This window comes from Aythya marila, assembly GCF_965140915.1.
Source record: "Aythya marila genome assembly, chromosome: 1".
Taxonomy (NCBI): Eukaryota; Metazoa; Chordata; class Aves; order Anseriformes; family Anatidae; genus Aythya; species Aythya marila.
In genome coordinates, this window is record NC_139042.1 from 81,160,565 (window position 1) to 81,183,153 (window position 22,589).

The 22,589-nt window shown below is 38.1% G+C and overlaps 1 protein-coding gene across 2 annotated transcripts in view; it reads right to left on the reverse strand.

Moving 5' to 3' along the window:
- MAP3K15 (mitogen-activated protein kinase kinase kinase 15) overlaps positions 1 to 22,589 on the reverse strand; it is an 81,091-nt gene that overhangs the window by 42,877 nt on the left and 15,625 nt on the right. For both annotated transcript variants that reach the window (XM_082771878.1, XM_082771879.1), the window contains exons 2-4: positions 14,262 to 14,401; positions 10,819 to 10,842; positions 2,135 to 2,328 (exon numbers count right to left, since the gene is read on the reverse strand). In XM_082771878.1, the coding sequence (XP_082628004.1) occupies positions 2,135 to 2,328; positions 10,819 to 10,842; positions 14,262 to 14,401 (358 nt within the window). The remainder of the gene's footprint in view (positions 1 to 2,134; positions 2,329 to 10,818; positions 10,843 to 14,261; positions 14,402 to 22,589) is intronic.

Genomic DNA, 22,589 nt, shown 5'->3' on the forward strand with positions numbered 1-22,589 from the left:
AGACAAGAGACCACTGTGATGTAAAGAGGAGATATGGGATTTTATAACCAAAGGAGGAAAGAAAATTTAAAAAAAAAAAAGAAACCAAAACAAAGACAACATACCAAAAGCTTATTTCATTGTAGTTTGATGAATATAATGTATAACATGTATTAATATGAATATAACACATGACACCATTAAATCCCCCAGTAGATGTTTTACACTTTATTTATACTTATGTCAGTGCACAGTGCAACACCAGATATTTTATAGAATACAAATTTATATTTATGTTATCAGTCTGGCAGTTATAAACTACCTGGACAGGCTACTTAGAGCTAACATTATCTAGAGCAGCTTATAGAGTCAATATCTGGAAAGTCAGCAGATGGTGCCTGACATCCTCAAGTGCCCACGGTGCCTTTTTTGTTTACAAGTGAGCATCACTAGTATTCAACTTTGCTAAACACTAAGCCCTACACATAGCAAAGAAGATTAAGTGCTCCAAAATATTATGTCTTACATTGAATGCATACGATTTTTATAATGCAAGGCAGCAAGGTCACAGTAGATACTACTGGAAAGCTTTTAATAGTTGTTCTACTGTCAAGTGGAAGTTAGGCCTAATTTACCACATATTACCTACGTCAAGTTTCTATCCAGCACTGCCTTCACCCGGGCTAATGATAATTAGTCCTTTTGTTAACCAAACCAAAGGGAGATGGTGTTTTTTGAAATTATGTTTTTTAAAAGTATCCAAATGACTTAGGAGTGGAAGTCTCACTCTCGAGGAAGATTTAACACTTAACCTTTTCAGTTCTATTCAAGCTTTTGGAAGAAATATGGGGTCATCTTGCTACTTCTTCTTCTTTATAGAGCTCTACCACAATAGTGTCTAATTATGCACCAGTACTAAAGCCTTTTTCAGGCACTTTAGGCTGAAAATTTTTCAGGCACTTTAGCCTGAAAATGGAAGAGGGAAAAAAAATGGCTTTACTGCAGGGCTTTCAACACAATTATCAAACAGAAATCACTCGCAGCCTTGGTCATAAATGTCAGACAAAATACACAGGTAGCTTTGGATAGCTCGTTCACAGAGCACCATTTCATAATGACAGATATGCTAAATGGTAACAAAATTAATTACTGCCAAGACCAACTACTAAGTTGGTTGTTCTACTAATTTCCTGAGTACTGCATCGCCTAGTGCAGCTTGCCTGTATGCTGCCAGCTTCAGTGAGTTTCTGCCTCTCCTCTTGTCCCTCTTCTCAAAGTGGGCCTGTGTTGCCTACCTGTAGCCTTCCCTCTAGCACTGTGTTGGAGAAGGAGGGAGCCTGTGTTTCCTCAGGCCAGCAATATCCCCTTCACAGAGAACAGCAGAAATGGGTGTGGATGAAGGTAGAATGGCAAGGTGAGCGTGGGCTGGGCCATCTATAGATCCTAACAATGGGACTGGGAGAACAAAAAGCACAAAAGGTGGCAATGGGAAAGAGGAAGAAATCTGACAGCCCTCAATGCTACCTTATGCTTCAGACACAGGAAAAGATAACCAAGAAGCTCAGTCTTTCCCATTTTTTTCCAGAAAAACAAACAAAAACGGGCTGCAGAGTACATGGAAAGCACTTCAGAGAGAGACACTTTCATCTCCAGCCCCAGTACTCAGAACTCCAACAATCCTTTGTACAAGTGGCTTAACAGTATCTCATTTATTGTGTGATATCAGAAGGCTAATATTAAAACAAATAACAAAACATGGAAGGGTTACATTTCATTGCTGCCTTATATATATACTTATTTGGTGACAGAAAAAAAATGGTCTTTGGCTTTGAGTTCTATGAGGTGGCTATGATCTTATCTCCTATTACAACCTCATGCACTCTAATTCACGTTGCAGCAGTTTACCTTACCTGTGGACTGACTTTACTTACTGATATTTCAGAAAGTAACCATAAATTGCTTTCTAACATAACATGGCTAGTTAACTGCAACAGCTGCAGGACATTGATACAGAAAGCCATAAAGTTAGAAGCCTCTTTTAACACTGTATTAACTGCAGCAAAAAAATCAATGCTACTAGAGATTCTGCATCTCTTTCCATTACATTAAAAAGAGAATATCAAAGGTTCTGGAAGTTTGTGCATTACAAAATTACCATGATGTAACATGAACATCCTTCAGAAGGCTGATAAACCTGTCCACCAGCGGGACACAAAGCGGCCCCAGGATATTGTCCCAGCTGGGTTGCATATACTCAGAAGCTCTTCGCTGGGCATCACTTTCACAGCAAAAGTAGTCAGCACATGGTGTGACAATGTACGGAATAAAATAGTAATTGCCACTGGAAGCCTAAAAGAAAAACAAATCTAGTTTAGAAAACAAAGGGGAAATATGCTTGTGTATACATAGAATTCTTTTACTGTCAGAGAAAAAAAAAAAAAAAAAAAAAAAAACTAGATTAGGCTTGGTGCAATGTTTAACGCAAGCTTAAGTTTAAGGAGTTTTCTGTGGAAGAGTTACAAATATTAACAGGGGTAATGAAAAAGGGTCTGGATCTGAACAATCCAATAAAACTGTTCAATTTTTTGATGTGATGCATGGACCCCAGGAGGGCCTGGCAGGAGAAGCTAATCTTCTGGTCCCACATTTTTGAGGTCAGGGAAGATGTACTTGCATCCTCTAGGCTTACTCTGTGCTACGAAGGATATGATGCAGAGCTCACCATAAACCACAAGAAAAATCCAGAAACACAGGCATTGTAAGGACTTTATGGAGATGCTTAATCCAGAAAAGCTTACAAAACATTTGCTTCAAGCTGGCACCAAACACCAAAAAACAAAAACAACAACAACAAAAATAAACCCACTATGAAATGTTTCATAATATATCTAAGACTTTTAACACAAAATTCTGAAGGGAAAAAAAATCCTTAATAGGCTACAAATAGCATAAATATGATCAAGGTGCTGAAATGAGAGAGAAAATGGGAAATGCCTTTCAGACTTCAAATACAATATGTTCAGATTTTTCAGCTCCTGAGCAAGACCCAAAAAAAGACAACTAAGAAGTATTTCACAGCTACTCTAAGCACCAGTGTTCTATTTTGAGCTAAAATAATTCTCTGCTGTTTAATAGAGAAGTAAAAAGCCAGCCAAACAATGCATTCAGAGTAACCAAGCATGAACCCTGAAGTCAGTGTGATACAGTTAATGAAATCAGCTACCACTCAATATCCTTCTGCTGTCACCTTGGGGATACCAAGGCATCAAATACCTACCACAACATCATACTTTTTATTTTTCGTAATATCTAAGCCTGCAGTAAAGCAGCAGCCATTTAAAGTTACTATGAACACTAGGAGAATGATGAGATGCCTGAAAGAACAGACATGAGGATGGCGTGTTTTTATATGCATTAATACACTGAATAAGCTGTTCACAGGAAATAATAACAAATTAAGGTGTGCACTTACTGAAGATACAGACAGGAAAAAACCTGTATCAGAGACATGCTGTTACTGATCTGAGTCTGTAAGGATTTCAAATTTTAAGTGATTTCTAACAGATAAAGATGAAGCTACTTGCCTTCTCCACAAGCCTTGCAGTACAGTATCTCTGTTGCAGCAATATCATTATCTGTTGCAATATCTTTACTTCACACTAAAAAAGTTGGGAAACTTGCAACCCAAGCAATCAGTACGCTAAAACAATTTAGTCCGAGGTTTATTCAAATAAACACTAAGTTCAGCACAATACAAAAGCTGCTTGTCTATAAATTCTGGTTTTAAGCCTGTAATAATGAATTAGATCTTCCTGCAGTGGGGAAAAAAAAATAAAAAGGCAAAAAAAAAAAAATAGAAGTATGATGGATCTTGAGATGTAAATAGATCTACAATTATATCCTGAAAAAGAAAAGCAATTTTTAGAAAATATTAATTTTATATATGAAACACCGTATTTATCATATTTGGCCAGCATCTCATCTGTTTGACCTAGGTTTTTACCTCTTTTTGGATATGAAATCTGTTAAATTAAAAACATATTTTTGTGTGCAGAAGTCAGGAAGCCTGCATGTATTTTGGCATGTGATCTTGTCTGAAGAGCAACCAGCACAGCTGTACCTCCAAAAATTAGTTTGCCATGTTTGGGAAGGGCAGTCCATACCCAGTTCATTCAGGTGACAAGGTATGATTTTTGTGCTGCACATGAAGGAAAAGATATTCTGTCCCCTGATGGAGATGCCATTGGGTATAGCACCAAGAAAACCAAACATTGTATGCCCTGATAGACACCAATCTCCAAATTTTTACCTTCTTCTGTCCAGTATTTATATGGAATAAATTCTAAAGTCTCTTCATATAGAGGGAAGAACTGAACTTTCTAAAAATAGTCCTCTTTATCTTCATCATGTAAAACAAAACAAAACAAAAAAACCAGTTCTGTTCATCTATTTTTCTTAAACTATCAAGGGCTAGAGATGGCTGTAAATATCATCAGTAAATACCATCATTACTTCTTCGGATCATCTGCTCTGGATGCTGATCTCTGATACCAAAAGCTGTGAAAATTGCTGTCCTGTCACACACCAACTACTGCTTTTTAAGATAGCAAATAAGTGGCACAGGTTTATATTAAGGAACAATTATAGCCATTCCAGCTGCAAATATGTATTATCTATGAATTATGCTTTATAATTCATAGATATAGAATTATATAGAATATAGAATAGAATTATTCTATACATAGAATTATATAATTCATAGAGTCATATGACTTTGGTAATTTATAAAGACTGTATGCTGAGTGGGTTTATTTCTGGATTATTAGCCGTTTTTATTATATCAAGATTTTTTTAAAATTTAAAAATAAAACAGACTGGAAAAAAAGGAACAACTCTCAGTAGCTCATCTTCCAGCACATAACATAAGCCCAGTGCACTAGAAGTGAAAATTTTGTATTTGATCACAACACTTTAATCCAACAAAAAAAGAGCCCAAGGTTTAGGAACATAAAAGAAATAAAAGTAACTGCTGGTAAGTTGAGAAAAGTACCTGTTTTTCAGAGGAAAATGGCTACAGGAATTAAGCACAGAGATGCACCTTTACTGAAGGAGTTAGGCCTACAAAGGCCATTTTAGGCCAAATGTAGAGATCTTTTTGTCTAAAAATACTTCTCTAAACATTTCACTAATGCTGTTAAAACTGAACATTTGGCCTTAATAATGTAAAGAGTTGTGTGCTTTTTGTTGTTGTTGTTTGTTTGTTTTTCATTTGTCCTGCTGTAGGTATTCTGGTCAAGCTGTCACTTTGTGCCAGAGATATTGTACTAGATCTCTGCATCTTCAGAAAGGGAATTATGCCTGCACAGCTAATAGCCCAATTATTTCACTGTAGCCATGCCAGTTTATGTCACTTTACTTTTCGTCACTTCCTCAAGGGGTATTAATTAGCAGTGCTTACCCTAACTCACAAAGCAGTTAGAAGAGAAGCACATAGGATGACAGAAAATGAACTGCATTGACTCAAAGAAGTCACACCCTTTGAGTATTCAGGGAGTTTGATCCACTGTTGTCTTAAGAATTAAGGTTTCTGCATTAGTTTTCTATGCCATCACATTCCTATCCATCTTGTAATACAGGTGACTGAGATATCAGCTTTATAAAAATACTTCCTGTTCAAAAGTTGAACACATGTAGCATTTTTACGTAAATACTATGAGAGAGATTTCCATAAACCAAACACTCCAAGCACAAGATCTAGCTTGCAAGTAATGAGTACTTCAAGATTACAGTTACTTTGAAAGAAAGAACCTACCAAGCATAATTTAAAAAGCATCCTTATAAAAAAAATGCCTAGAAACACAGTAATGAGATGGCATATTTATTCAACAGAAATCAGATTGAAAGTGATACATACTTTGCCTATCAGATTACCACTGTGGTATTCAGGAGGTACTTGAACCCGAAGGAAAGCTTTGTGGTTGGCAACCTACTCCAAATTGAAATAAAACAACATAGAGGAAAACACCACCACAAAATAGCCAAAGAATCAAAACAACAGACAACACATGAATAGAAAAATGATTAAAGACAGAAACAACAGAAAATGAATATAGGTATTTATAGCAAGCCTGTATTTACAAGAACAAGAAAACAGTGCAATAAGTTGCCATCAAGAATGTAAGAGTTCTTTATCTCTCTTATTTGTCTTTACATCTCCCTGTGTCATTATGAACATGCTTTAAAGTCTTACTTTCAAGAATGTGGCAGATTCGTTACCTATTAACTATAATCCAGTCGCTACAAATATGCATCCCTTGAGACAGTAACATTTCCATTAAAATTCATAAATATATTTTAAAAGCCTTAGTTTTCATTATGTCAATAGAAACAGTGCCATATTTAATGATAGAAATATTAGAAATAATATTTATTGGGTTACCCTTTGCCTTTTTACTGTTTTCCGCCCAAAAGGAATAATGATTGTCTGCATTTAAGACGCTCCTACTCCTATCTTTCATTCTGTGCCCTTTTCAAACTCTTAATACTTCTGCTGCCTCAGAGGCTTTTTTAGAAAGATATCTTTAGATGATCAATCACATAACCTTTTATATACTGTAAAAATAAACAAATATAAAGCTGCTTTATGATACTGCTTTTTTAGGTTACTAAACCCATATAATATATATCACACTTTAGTCAATCCATTGGGGCTACTAAATTGGAGAAAATGAGTCTAAGTGCCAAAACCTTTTTATTTAGTTTTCTTAAATATTCATTAACCTGAAAAAGTAGAAAGTCTAATTTATACAGCTACTGAAGCTCTGAAGAGACTTTCTGCCAATCACAATAAAAAGTGATTTTTCAATATAGAAATTCCTTCTGGCAAGGATAAATTATAATCCTGTTCCCTTTAGATCAAGGAGAATTTTTGCTAATGACTCCTCCGTGGCCAAAGCATCATTCTCTCCTTATTACATAAGGATTTGACAAAACGAAACCCATTTTAATTTCTGAAAACACTTCTTCAGGTCCACAGACCTAAGTAATAATAAACCTTTTGGTTTAATAGCCATCCTACTTTCCTTTAAATATTTCCCTCAAAAGAAATGAACAGGGTTATTCAAATTTCTCCAGGCATACTATTAACTAAAGAAAAACTAACTCTCTCTCTTTATATTCTGTACTTGCTTTAATAAGTTTTCCAAAGAGGGAAATTCTGTTATTTTCAGTGCTTATAAAGCTTACATTTTCAGTCTCACATTCAAAGAAACTAAATGGATCAAAGTATGTATTTCTGAAACTATGTGCAATCAATGCTAGAACTACTGTGAGAAGGACTGTACATTTTGCCTCCTACTCCAGCAGCATTTAAAAACCTTCCTGTGCATTCTTTCCTTCACTCCATCTTGGACATTTTAATGCATCATTCCTTCAAATTTTGTAGATGGAGAGAAAAAAAAAAAAAAATCAAGGGAGAAGAGAAAAAAAATCAAGGGAGAGAAAAAAAAAATCAAGCACCAAAATAAAATAACTTTCATGTGGATTTTGTGTGTTATGTTGCTTTGGGGAAAGATTTTTTTTAAACAACTAACGTGTTTGAAAATCTTTGGAGTTTTATTTTTTCAGTAAACCAGTAATAGTCTGACATTTAAAGAAACTCCAAGGTACAAGCTTGCTTTCCAGAGAGAAATGCATTTTCCTGCACCCTACAGTCCAGTAGCACCCACTGTGCTCTCAATCCTTGATTTTTCCATAATGATACAGGAAACAAACTGTTCTGCCAGACTGGATGTTTTTAATTTATTTTATCAAGATAACTTTGACAGAAACAAGGGTGCTGTGCATATGCAATAAGTAAAATTATCAGAAGGTTGTCCTCAAAGGTCAGAGGAGCTCCATGGAAGGAAACCTAACTGATGGGGCACAGAGAATACTGACCTTGAATTTCATACCAGGGCAGCTCTGTCTCTGGGAACCGAACTCCCATAGCCAATAATTCTTTCCTTTTGTATCCAAGCATGCAATAAATTATTGATACAGAATTTTAATTATTTGTTTGTGGGAGTCAAGTAGCACTGATTTACATTCCCCATCTTATCTTACGCCTGAAAATCTCTTTCCTGGATGATGGAAGGAAGCTACATCCCCACTTCTCCTACTCTCACACTTTTTCTCAGACATTAAGCTATTAAATCCCTCAAACTCACACCACCACAGCATGTCATTCTATAATTTTCATTGTTAGACCAGCTGTGCTGAAGCCAAGACAAATTAATTGCTCACCTTTTTTTCTACACATTGTTTTTAGCTTTATGTTCAGTTTCTTGCCTCCTCCTTCTTGATGAATTTGCATAATGTTTTCTTTACAGGGAAATATTAATTCCTTGTTATAAGTAATGCACAAAAAGAAAATCACCTGTAGATAGACACTACCCATTCATCGTCTCTGCATCTTTAATATGGTTCTACATCAGTTCCAAAGTGTGATCTTTTTTTTTTTTTTGCACCTTTGTACTTGATTTGAGATTTGCAGGATAAGTTGCAAAGGTGAGGACAAGGAAACCTCAGAGAAAGCTCCTAACTACAATACCCTGTGCAGAAAGTTTCACTCATGCTGCTGGAAGAATGGTGCAATGTCTGGTAGCAATCCCAGTTGTCCCTTCCCTTGTACGCACAGATGTGTGGACGCAGGGCTCATAAGAAGAGGAGAGGATTTCCCTTCATAGAGAAAGCTGTGGCTACCTCTGGGTTGGAGGAAGGCTTAGCAGATTAAGTATCTGTCCTCCTTCCAACATATCTCCACACCCTAAAAAAGAGTGCATTTAAGCTCTTTCTACTATTTCACACTACAACAGAGGCATACCAATACAAAGATTGCTTCAGTCAGGAAAAGAGAAAGGAAAAGACAAAATCCTAGTACAGTGTATTAACAGTTGATAAGTAACACTGACAATTTAAACTGAAGTGGTTATATGACTATTTCCTTAATTGGACACAGCAAATTCACACTGTTTTGGTAACTATATAACTAATACTGCAACCCTCATTCACAATGACCTTCCAACAAAACATTGTCTGTAGGGTTGTAATATATTTAATCCAGCAATGAAGCAGTGGCACAGTATTGGGACTGTAGCAAACTGCACAGCTGTCATGACACCTCACTGGATCTGGGATGAGTGGAAAGCAGTTATCTATTAGAACTCAATTCCAACTTTATATTTTTATAAGTTTTAACCTATTAATTATTTAGCTTGCTAATTAGTTTGTCACAATTTCTGATAAAAAAAATGGCAAAAGAATGTAATATGGGAGCATATTACAATATAATTTATTATCTAATAAAAGAGAATATGAATAACCTCAAATAAGAGAATTGATACCAGGTGTTTAAAGTCAATTATTTTTTCCTTTGAGTTTTATTCTATTTTTTTCTTTAATAAACTCTTTTTAGAGGAGAAATCAGGATTCCAGTTTCATGATTCCCCCCTGCCCTGTTCCTTTTTTTTTTTTTTTTCTTTCCAGAAAACATGTTTCCATACTTATCGTTTCTTTCCTTCCACATGGAGGTGAAGGAGGTCATAACTCCCTCTGTGGGAGAGAGAATCAGCCAAAAGAAAGGATTGCAGGCTGCTAATCTGATGGTGCTAGGCTGAACTTGTCACTGTCCTCTGTCTTTACTCCATCTCTGGAGCAACCACCAAGTGGCTCTGTCACAATTCTCCCTTTTGGAGGGGAAAGCAAATACTTGCGACATTTTGATTACCCACCAGTTGTGGCCAGAAGGTGGTCAACAGCATTATTCACAAGCAAACGTGCAGTTGTTCTGAGGCCCCTTTTTACAGAGCTGTGGACCTGAAAATGCAGTCCCCACCACACAGTGAAACTAGATCAGAGATCACCATGACAGATGGGAAAATGACCTGGACTTACCCAAGTGCTCAACCTGATCTATCTTTAGTCTACATACAGTGCTGTGGTCAACTATAAATAGCAACTCAAAATAAACTGCTGTAACTAATGCATTCTCTCTTCAGTTCCCTTTAAATGATTAGTTTAGCAAAATCTAAGAATATTTTATTATTTTAATCCGGTTCTATTTTATTTAAAAGAGAATTAAAGTGTATGGCAAATGTAGGGAAAACAGAATGAAATAAATCTAATTCCAATATTTTTGCAAATTCAATAGTCCTCAGCATAACAGCGTACAGTGTTTAATGAAAGTAACCTCTGATATGTGTTTTTGACACTTCACATCACAACTGTGTAGGATATTGTGGTACATTATAATAAGCCTAAAATAACTATGAAACTTTATCTTGGTTGAGGTTTACTTACTTGTTTGGTTTTACTTGTATTAAAAGTATGAATAAGAATAATTTTAATTTGGGAAATAAGCTTTTGCATTCCCCAGCAAAATCTGTGAATTTGGGAGGAAGAGGACGGGTACACCGTAGCCAAATCTGTTTGATATACAAGACAGCCTTAATAAGGCATCACACACACTCATACACATCTGCACAAGTGAGTGAAAGTGGTAGCAGTAGAAAGAGACTTTGAAATTCTGAGTTTGCCTCTTGATCTATGAACCTGCGTGGGTAACATATCTACTGGCACCTTTCTAGAACTTAAAAAGGAACTTAAAAAAAAAAGGTAATTTTAAAATCCAACTTTACAATGGAAAGGAATTCAACAAGATTTCCACTAGTCTAAACTGTATATAGGGAAAACAGACCTCCTTCTATGGTGTAGAGCATATATATGCTTGGCAGTTATGTTATTAAAGTTGCTTCAAATGTGTTTATTTTGCTTTAAAATGAATGTAGATTTAATACTTACTGTGTTTTTCTGAGATACCATATCCTGGAGAAAAAAGAAAAAAAAAAAGAATAAAAACAATTAGTCATTTTTATTGTAAATTATTATGTCCAATAAAAATAACTGGTATACACATATATACACACACACAAATGTGTTCTTCACAGCATAATCCACATTTTCTGCCAAAGCAAATTCCAAGTAAAGAGACAAAACAACGTCAAAAGAAGTCTCAGTAGTTCAGGTTAGGAAAGAACTAATGATTCAGAAAAGAAACACGTTTAAAGCAGCGTTCAGAAGATGAAGAAAACTAGTACTTGCCACTAACTGGAGTTTCTCAGGCTGGGCACTCCACGTGCCCAGTCACAGACTGAACATTTGTGAAACAAAAGCATTCAAAGACGGAGATTTTTTTCTCTAAGAGAGTATCCTTAAGATACCTAGGCCCCTTTCCTACCTACATGGGAACAGCCCAACACACCCCTATGCCTTAGTTCGTCTCGTCTTGAAATCTAAAGAGAGCTATTGAAACCATGAGGCAGATGATAATTTAATGGACACGTAAACCAGATCTCAAAGATCTCCAGTTACTGGTAACTTTCTTCTCCTTTTGCGATGGTGTGCATGTCCAATGAATACTACTTGGTGAAATAAACAGATCTCCAGATAAGTCACTCTACAAAAATATAGACTTGTTCCTAAGCAAGGTTTTTGATGTCATTTAATTGTATGTGCTCTGACAACCTAAGATAATTCTGCTTGAGTAACTTCATACCCAACAGCCTGAAATCCACTTGCACAGAAATGTCGGTGCCTATGTATACCATCAAACCAAATGTCAGGGACCATCTAAGAGGTTTCATTCTGCAAATGTAATCCTCTTGAAATCCAGACTATATATCTTTAATGTGTTTGGAACCAGCCTGTTTTGGAAAAGACATTGGTGAAACTGAAGAGACAACTCTTGGGAGAATTTCAGGAATAGTTCTATGAAATAAGCTATATAGTCAGGCTGTCTGAACCTCACAGCTCTTCCCAGTAGGAGTAATAGCAGGAATACTGCCTTTATAATAATTAGGCTAGCCACTCTTAAGAGGCATATACAGCAACCTAGATCTAAGTAAAGTAATAAATTCCTGAAGGCAAGAGAAAAAAAAAATGACCAAATTAGTCAGCAATAAAGAACCAGCAGACAGTCAACAATACATACTAGGGTTCCTATACCTAAACGGAATTACTGATTAATTCAAACTCTTCAGGACAATAAAATACGTCGGAATAAAAACGATGGAAAGTTCAGACATCTGAAATATGACATGTCTAAAAATAAACATGTCCACCTAGCTAAACAAGCATCCCCAGAAAAGCTTTATTTACTGCTGATAAATTATTTTCTCACTGGGGTAGAGATGAATGCTTCTGAGAATTATCCAGCACCTAAACCATGAAACACGTCACAAGATCATGAAATATTCTTCACTGAAAGATCCCAAGAACAATCCCTGCCTACCTTCTGAAGTATTCCTAAGATGAAAGGTGCACTAGTGTATTTGAATGGTATCCAACTGTGAGCTGGTTCTCAATTGCAGAAGAGGTATCAAGGACATCACAGTAGGACTGAACTATATGGCAGTATCCTGCTTCAACTGCTCTAGTGGTCAATCCAGATGATCTCTTCAACTTATTTACAGCAACTTAAATCAAGACTTGTGACCCACAGGCACATCTTACTATGTCAGCCAAGGAGGTTACACAACCAACCATAAAATAAGGAAAAGGTTAAGTGGGACCTCAGTAGCACTAATAGAGCTTCTAGCAGAAGAGAGATGAAGGCAGATAATAGTTTTTCTAGCTCTATGCAATCCAGTCATGCTCCAGTGTTCCCAGGTCCCCAGAGTTGTCCTTGGGCTTTACACACTTAGGAGAAAAGGCCCAGAACTGATACGGCAAGGACTTGCAAGTTCTGGCATTGAACAATCTGAATAGCTGGCTAATGGACAGATGTGACTGGAGGTCATTCATCACTCCAGCTATGGAGCACATGCTTGCATATGCTTCTGCACAAACTGCAGAAATCAAAGCCATCCACAGAGGTCCTCACTAGGCAGAGACATATCAATGATGACAAACATGACTAGCCTGTGCTTTCCAAACTTTGGCACATGCTGGGGAGAACCAAACTGATTAGAACATCTGAGAGACAGCTTTAAAAAAAAAAAAAAAAAAAAAGATAAAACGTTCATGAAAAATAAAAACAAAAGACCTCTTTGTAGTCAGGTATATTACCACTGCAAGATGAAAAGTTGTATGCCTGCCCACTCCAGTTAGACAGAGGAATGGAAGGCATGCAAGTGTGCCTTAGCACTTATCTCTTTTATTTCTTTGAGCGCGGGGTGAAAGAGGCTCCATCTCCGAGTTCTTGAGAATCCAGGTCACACAGAAAGGGAATGTACATGTGGACCACCACTTGCAGAAAGGAAGTATGGGGTACTAGACACTGCAGAGTAAAATCAATGACATTGAGAGCAGAAGAAAAAAAGGAAAAAAAACTGTGACAGAACACAGCTTTTGGGGGAAGAAACAAGAAGACTCATACAACATTAACATTAAACTTAATATTCTTATGGCATCAGGAGAGGTTGGAGAATTCCAAAGAGAATTTTGGAGACCCAGTGGAATGAAAAACATAGGGGAATAAATAAGAAAAAAACAACAACAAAAAAAAAAACACAAAGCACGAAAAACACTGCACTTACAGAAGGTAGCAAGAAAATGATATTAAAAGAATCAGTAGGTAATAACACAAAGAAGAATCGTCTAAATGTCGTCCAAAACCAAAGAAAATCTAGGTTGTGAAAGACAGAAAAATCCATGACACAGGACTTCCAGTCAGAGCAGCAATTACAGGACTTAAGTGTATAGCATGTATTATCCTACTATAAAAGTGAATGGAGAGGCCTATAAAAAGATTTGATGAGGATCTGTTTATCTTCATCACAGAGCAATAGAAAGATTCCTGTAGTCCTAGCTACTCAGAACCTAGGAGATACTAACCTTATCTATGAGGAGAGAGTCGATAGTAGGAGTAGGTTGCAATACATTCCTTGTTCAAGTGTCATTATTATACAGTGCATAACTTTTTTTTTTTTTTAACATGTACTCTAATTAAAAGAAGATGAAGTGGAAGGACAAATTAGACCTCACTTCCAAATCTAACCGTGTGAAGCAAATTCAGTACAACACTAAGGATCTATACTAATAAACAAGCTTTTATACTGTTCTAATCACTGTTGGTTTTCGCTTGTGGATAGTAGCTATTATTCTTAACATGATTCTGTTACATAGCCACCAGGAAATCACACTCAGTCAAAGTTTCAGAAAAAACAAACAAACACAAATGTTTGCAGGATAGGGTAGTTAAAGGTGTTTCTGAAATGAAGCAGATTTTGAAGTGAGAAGCTTACTTTGAGAGACTGAGCAGTGTCAGCATCTGTGTCATGGTAGAGTATAACATTATTTGCCATGTCAAAGCTTTCACGCACACCAAGGTGGTAGAACAGTGATGGTTGCTTGGAAATATCACTCATATCCACAACAGCAACATCTGAAATGAGAGAAGGAGGAGAAAAAGTGCTAATAGTCTTAAAATCCATTTTATTCTTACAAAGAAGTTAAAATAAATCTTGAAACTACACAGAAATTTCAACAGCCAAAATCAATATGCTCAAATAAGGATCATTTTCTCATGGTACAAGTAAATTTTACAACACATTTAAAGATACCATGTCCAGGAAACGATCACAGTTTTACAGTAACTATGAGGCACAGTATATGAATTCACAGTTTGAGGTCACTGCATCAGGGATACTGCAGGTGAAGGAGGTGGTCTATGTTTGCTCTGAGCTAGGCCTGACACCCAGAACACCCAGTAAGCTGGAGGGCTTTGAACCTTCAGGAGGAACCTCTGAGGAGAATAGTGAAGCTGAAAATTTGGGAAAAATGCAAGACAGAGTTTATCTTAAGATGCTGATGTTTGGAGTACAGGAAATTCCTAACCTGTGGAAAAAGAAAAAGCTTGTGAAAGTTGACTCTTAAAAGCTACACGCATTATGGAGTTCAAGCCAGGGTAGGGGGAGGCTGGAATGAAGGGATTCAACACAGGCAGCCTGAGCAAGACTTGCACATCTCTTGGATAGCACAGTAGTCACAAATGGAAGTGAAAATTTATGTCAATGGAAGACGACTTACGCAGAGAGCTAAGGAAAAATACCCCATGTTATGCAGAAGAGATGAGACACAGGCTATGGATCTGGAACTCACCAATTGGTTCAGATACAAGCCTACAGGCCAGTACAGAGAAGAGGTAAGTGGAAAAGAGGACATTTACCTTGAGTTTCCCCCTTGATCCTTGTATTTCTATGCTAGCTAAGAAAGCTGTGGTTTAAAGCTTTCCAAAGGTCTGTATCTCTATGACTGTCTGCTTTCACTGCTGTGGGACAGATGGATGAACTTAAATCCAAAGTATTCATTAGACCAGAGCCTTGGCATTCAAACCACAGGGCAGCCTGAGGTTCAAAATAGATTCCAGAGACTCAGTGCAGCTGGGCAGTAAATCCTGCATCTCTGAAGTTGCTAACAGACAGCTCCTGTATCTGCGGGGAACGACAGCGAAGGGTGAGCCACCAATAAACAAGAAATCCAAAAGCAGGACTGATGTGTGAGATTCAAACAGCAGCCAGTTGACCTGGGCTTCACCGAGGTTACCCATCACAAGAATCAATGCCCCACACTCAGTCTGCGAGCCCTTGGTGAAGCCTGCAATGAATGCACGTTCCTGTAGAACTCCACCTGGGTGTTTTATCTGCAGTCCACAGAAAGTGATGTGCCTCAAAACCAAAACATTGCCAGTCAAGAGCTAGAAAAAATAAATAAATAAATCACGGCTACATGAGAAAATTCCCTTACCCCTGGTGAATCTCAGATCCTGCACCACCTACTGATCCCCCTTTCAGTAGTGCCTTTCTACAGCATGAATATAATTCTTAGTATACTGCATACCATAGGGTGAAACTAACTGTGAGGGCATGAAAGAGTAAACCCCAGCTCCATACCTACATCCAAATCTAGATTATCCCCACCCTCAACATTATAAAACCATTTAATCATTTTGGAAAATGTAAGTGATCTATAAAAGAAAACATTAAGATGAAGGAACAAGCAGACCCAGAATCAAACTACATCTAAGGAAAAAAAAAAAAAAAAGAAGAAGTCTAAGATATTGTACTGGTTTTAATGCCTACATAAACTGTTTTTGTGGAACTAGAGTGCTGTGAAATCAAAACCGCCTTCCTGGTGAGAGAATTTAGACAATGTGCTTGTGTAGCACACAGATATTGCATTTTACAATACAATGTGAGCAATGATCCGTAACAGAGTTTATTGCAACAAGGCTGTACGCAGTTCATTGCTGCACAAATAGTAGTCTACAACTGAAATTTGTCTTCTATTGACTGCTGCTAGGTAACAACACAAGCAGCACTGAACCACATTAAATGGACATAAGAACAGAAGCATCTGCCTTAAAAAGGGGGAATTATTCACCACTTACATATCCATTCACACAGATCAAAGGTGATGAATAAGAATGATTTTTTCCTTGTTTATTCACATCTCGTGACACAACTGTGAATAAGGTAAAATAAAATAAAACAAACTGAAGACCAGCAGAGGAGATGAAGACGGTATCACAAAAATATACGTTCAAGTGGAAAAAAAACCTCCGGTAAGATAGTTGAATGGATCCAGTCTGACCATGGGAATCAAGGGATGAGACAGAAGCCAACGCCAGCAGAGTGAAGCAGAGCACCAGAAGATCTGGAGGCTGAGACCCTGCATTCCCAGGGAGGCCTCCACGGCCTTCTCCAGCAGGAGCATCAGGAAGCAAGACTGCTTGTATCTACTTAAACAGCTTCATCGGGTGCCAGTGAAACATCACTGGAGTCTGGTGAGCCCAGCAAGTGAATGCAAATTTGGGTGGAGAACAAAATGACCGACGACCAATTCTTACTAAAGAATGATAGAATCATTTAGGTCAGAAAAGACCTCTAGGATCATCTAGTCCAACTTTTAACCTAGCACTGCCAAGTCCATCCTTAAACCACTTTGCTAAGCTCTACACCTACATGTGTTTTGAAGATCCCCAGGGACGGTGACTCCACCACTTCCCTGGGCAGCCTGTTCCATTCCAGGAAGAATTTTTTCCTAATATCCAACCTAAACCTCCCCTGGCACAACTTGAGGCTGTTTCCCCTTGTTTTATCACTTCATGCTTGGGAGAAGAGACTGATCTCCCACCTCACTATAGCCTCCTTTAAGGTATCTGTAGAGAGCAATAAGGTCTTCCTGGAGCCTCCTCTTCCCCAGGCTAAACACCCCCAGTTCCCTCAGCTGCTCCTCACGGGACTTGTGCTCCAGGCCTTTCACCAGCTTTGTAGCCCTGCTCTGGACACTCTCCAGGGCCCCAGTGTCCTTCTTGTACCAAGAGGCCCAAAGCTGAACACAGTATTTCAGGTGCGGCCTCACCAGAGCCGAGTACAGGGCGAAAATCATGTTTTCCCTAGTCCTGCTGGCCACACTGGTTCTGACAGAAGCCAGGATGCTGTCGGCCTTCTTAGCCACCTGAGCACACTGCTGGCTCACGTTCAGCCAACTATTAACCAATACCCTCAGGATCCTTTCCACCGGGCAGCTCTCCAGCCACTCTTCCCCCAGCCCGTAGCATTGCATGGGGTTGTTACGCCCCACGTGCAGGACCCAGCACTGAGCCCTGTTGAACCCCCCAATGTACTGAGGTGCTGCTAGTATGGTATTCAGCACCACTGATCACTGGGTCGAAACACACTCCCCAGGACAGCTGCTTTCAGGGCTACATCTCTCTTCCTCGTGTAGGCAGTTTGTGAATCACTCAATGAACAATGCCAATAATGTGTTAGAGCAAATACTGCTCTTCCAGTTGTCGTGCATTTTGCGTATGGTTGATGCTAAAATTTTTCATCTACAGTTCTTGAAACACGGGGCCCTATGCTACAACCACATAGTGTGGTTGCAAAGAGATGATTTCCTTATTTACAGAGTTCAGGAAATACATAAAAGAAAACTACAACAGTGATACCTGCTTAGCAAAGCTTGATTTATGAACAGAAACATAAGTCAATCACACTTCGTCCTCAACTCCCATCCTCCATGTCAGGAGAGCCTGCCCAAAACAAAACAAAACAAAACAAAACAAAAACAACAAAACATACTTCCAGGCTTCTCCTTCCAAATATAGGTTTGACCTCCTTCATTTCCTTCATTACAAACAAGTGTGAAGCAAGAGCTAATGCCAAATTTGAACAAATCTTTCAACAAATGATGAACTTTATGCAATAATTATGCAATAATAAAAGGGTCAAGTAGGGCAGAGAGTAGGGGAAGGTACAACCCTTCTGTAAAGGTAGACTTTAAGACAACTACAACAATCTTTACAACCTATCCATCACAAGGTGTGGGAGGGGTTAGGATATGTTTAATGTTACACAGAACCAATTTTGGATGACCCCAATTTTGGAACAAATCATTTAAACCCTTTGCTTCATTTCTGCAGCAGAAATTCACATTTTCAAGAGCATCCACATGAAAACATGTCCTTCCTCATTTCTTCTTCAGCATAAGAGATCTTTTCAGCTTCTGTCCTTCCAGTTCTCTTGTTGCATGTAAAACTATTTTCACCCTGAAAACGGTTTTCTTGTTAAGAACCTAAAAACTGGCCTTGCTTTATTAAGAAGCTGATTGCAGTTTATTTGTCTAAGGCTTTGCCTCTATTGTAAAGCAAATACATTAATGTGTATTTTATAGTGCATTAAAGCAATTCATCAGGATTACTAGTACACTCTTGATTAGGTCTCTGCACTGCTGCAGCAGACGGCACATAAATTATTTCTTACATTACATTTCATATATTTCAACACTAGCGTGTCTTAAGAGACCAGACTGGAACCAGAAATAACTACGACAACTGAAATGAAGATTAGAGATCGTTACGTGTGGTAAACCAGTAGACTGTGGAACTAATAAATTACCCAACAGGCAAAACATTATTATAGAGAATTAAATCCTCTGGTTTCAACTTCTGTCTGGATGGCACCTGAAGGCATTATATAATTTAATGATCTAAGCAGCTCACAAATCTTCACATGACCGTTGTAGGATTTATGGCATTGCTAGCAACAACAAAAATAACATTGACACCAAGTTTCTGGATTTGTCAGTGAAAACCAGTAAACAAGAGAAAGTGCAGAAGTGGCCTGAAGTGTGCTGAAAGTCTGATGGAATCTAGAAGGCCGAACAAGTCAGAAAAAGTCTGGAGGAAAATAATACAGAACTCTGCCCCTTATTATTCACTAGCATCCTGGGAACAGCTAGGGACCTTCAGATTGCTATTGATTATTGGTGATTTGGATCTCTGTCCTTCATAGTTAGTGAATAAACAAATGTGTTACCCATGAAACACACTGGAAGAAACTGTCCGTATTATTCTTCTGAAGAACAATGCTCCAAGAGAAAACAATCACCCTAACCGTCCTCAAAAGTGTAACTTAAGGATACACAAAGTGTTTTTTCTGTATGTCTGCACGTTCCTTTAAAGGAAAAAATACTAAAGTTTTAAAAGAGAAATAATTTTGGAAATGCTTAAAAGTGTATTTGAAAACTAGAAACCCTTTTGCAGCTTCTACTTAAGCTGGACCAAAAGACACAGCAACCGTGGAACCTCTCGCCCTTAAAGCACTCACAAACATGAATTGCAATATCCATTGCAAACTGAAATTTAAATGAATTGCGATAGCTTAGCAATAGTTTACGATGCGCCTCAAGAAGGCAAGTTGTTCTTATAAACTGCAATCGAGTTTTGCACAAGAATTCGGTTGAGGCTGGGCTCTGCCTACATGTTTCAGCCCACTTCCTACTTCAGAAAAGGAAACACAGCATCATACCGGGGGTATTTCACCATAGAGGAAATTTAAGAATGAAATTAAATATGATTCCTTGGATGTTCACTTAGGAAAAAAGATTTTTTATTTCTATTCACATTATTGATCTCTGAAGAAAAAAACGGTGAGATTTACAGTGATTTTTAATGATACCAATCAAAAATTTGAGAAAGGAGACAACTTTAAGATTGGCCAAATATTTTTACATAGTTATTTAAGGACAATTATCTCAGGATAGAGACGAGAAGACAGAGAAAATTACATGCTGATTCTGGTGTATTATCCATCTACACCCATTCTGACTATGAAATAAAACAAAATCTCAACTTAAATATATCTCATTTTTGCCAGCTCCAGTGGATTTGTTGAGTACTGCAGGACTTTTGAAAACCCATGCAAAGGGCAAAAATTCTGAAATGTACTCTTCTGTTTTTCATCTGTTTGCTTAGGAAGGCAAAAGGATTGTCATAAAGTGACAATTTCAGGCACATGTAGCTTTATCAAAGCCAAGGCAACTCATCTAATCTGTCTTCTCACAAGGAAACTGCCATTTATCTTTTACTCAGGTGTGGCTTCAGCCTTATCTTTGTCTGCCACAGGTTTTACATAGCAAAGCGACCTAATGGCAAGAAAGGTGCACCATGCACCAAAACCTATGAATTGTGCTCACCTCATCTACCAAAATAGAAGGTTAAAAAAAAAAAAAAAAAAAAAAAAAAGACTGAAATAGGGTCCTTCCAAAAAAATCAACACTATCGGAATAGCAAACATAAAAGTCAGACCTTTCTTTTTCATTTCTTCCTTCCTTTCTCTTTGTCAAAAGTTGCTCTGGAAAGCAACTTCACATCTGCTCACTGAATCTGAATTCTGCTCTGTGAACCTGAATACCATGAATGCTGAAGAAGTCATTTTAACTATCTATTAGCTGAGCAGAAAAGGCATCCTCAGCTAAGGAAAGGCAACTGTCGTAACTTCCCAGAGAGGACCAAGCAAATCCAGAGCCCTGCTGTTGCTAAGAAACTGCAAACCTTCACTTTCCAGATGAGCCTTTCCCTCCATGACAGTGTTGCGAACTGCTCTGCTGCATTTGGAAGGAGCACTGAGGCTGGCCGTGTCTCACCTCCAGAGCCAAACCTGGCACCAGCTTGGTTAAGCAAAGTGTGAGGAAAACAGAGTCTATGGACATGTGCTAGAGCATCCAGCACAGCTTTCACGTGGCCCAGCAAGGCATCTCCTCCTTCTGATGCAGCTAAAGTGTCTGCAGCTCTTGAACTCAAGCCTCTCAACTCCCAAGACAAAAAACGGAAATGTGGCAGTTTTAATGTTACCAGAATGGGTAGAAGTTACCAAAAACCTGCCTTGGATTGCACTCTGAAAGAGAAGAGAAGATCAGGAAGCCAGTACACTTGTTTTGCACGTACATATCACAAAGGTGACTTATACAAGTATGCTTCCCTTCAAACTGATGGGAGAACCCCTGGAGGCTTAAAAGGACGCAGGAATGAGCTCCTTCTGGATAGCCATGCATGCAGGTACTCAAACCTGAAGTCCAAAGAAGCAGCCAGCAGAATAAGCCAGCTCAGAAGAAACAGCAGCACATGTAGCTGGAGGAAAACCAGTGATGAAAGCAACCCGTATGGCACATACACAGAGCTTGAAAACATGTTAACATAAGCGAGGAATAGAAGAATTATATTTATTACAAATATTTACTTTAGTAACAACCAGAAACTTTTTGTTCTTGGCTTCAGTTCTTACCTGTAACCTTTTGCCCTCTGAATTTCAAATACCAGCCTCGGCACCAACAATTCCCATCCAGCAAATTTGCCCCTGGGGATACAGCACAAACCAGCTGGCCGCCCAAAACAGCAGCGTGGGTAAGACCAAGGGACCAGTGCTCACCTCGAGCTTCCACAGCCCTGCACAAGTACCCATTGCATCCAGTCAGCTCCCAAAGAGGGTCACATTCAGACCCAAACACACTGCAGCCACTAATCATGTCAGCACCAGGGTGTTACTTTACAGCTGCACTCTGATAATGCATCTTTCATCTGCCCTCGGGTACAGAGAACACGCATTAAAAATAGAACTAGAACATATTTGTCATGCTCCAGTAGTGCTTTCTGCAAATCGGGAGAAACTAGCATTTAAAACTATCAGTTTTACTACACTATGATTAAGTATTCAGGCTGTATTTATAATTGACACGCATTCCTTATTATTAAAATAATCTGTTCCAAAAATTAAATCGCCCGAGAAACTACTCTTCAGTTACAAGCAGCAGAACAAATTACAGTAGGTAAGCAATATTGCCAGGTCTAGGGATTCATTGGAACCCCAGTTCTCATTTATTTTTTTATGTTTTGGGCTTTTTTTATTCATTAGATACATCACCTGAAGCTTTCAGTTCTTTCCCTTCAGTTGCATATTAAGGATTTTCTTTGCTGTTAAATGGGTTCTTCCAAAAATCCTTGGAAAGCAAACGCAAAAGCTTTACAAAATATTCTTAGATTTTTTTAAATAATTAAATTCAAAGTAAAAGTATAAATTTCAAAGAAGGGAAGGCACGGCTCTAAAATTAGAATGCAGTTCTACTAATCCAGAAAAGAAAAAATTCTGTCCAGAGCACGTCTGTGCTTATATTTAACTCAGCTCCTAAGAGAGTCCCTCGGGCTCTGCCAGAGCAGAATACACCTGTGCACCTTCGAGAAGCAGTGTGTGAAGAAAAGTAATGTAGCCGACATAATACAGGGCACATCCAAA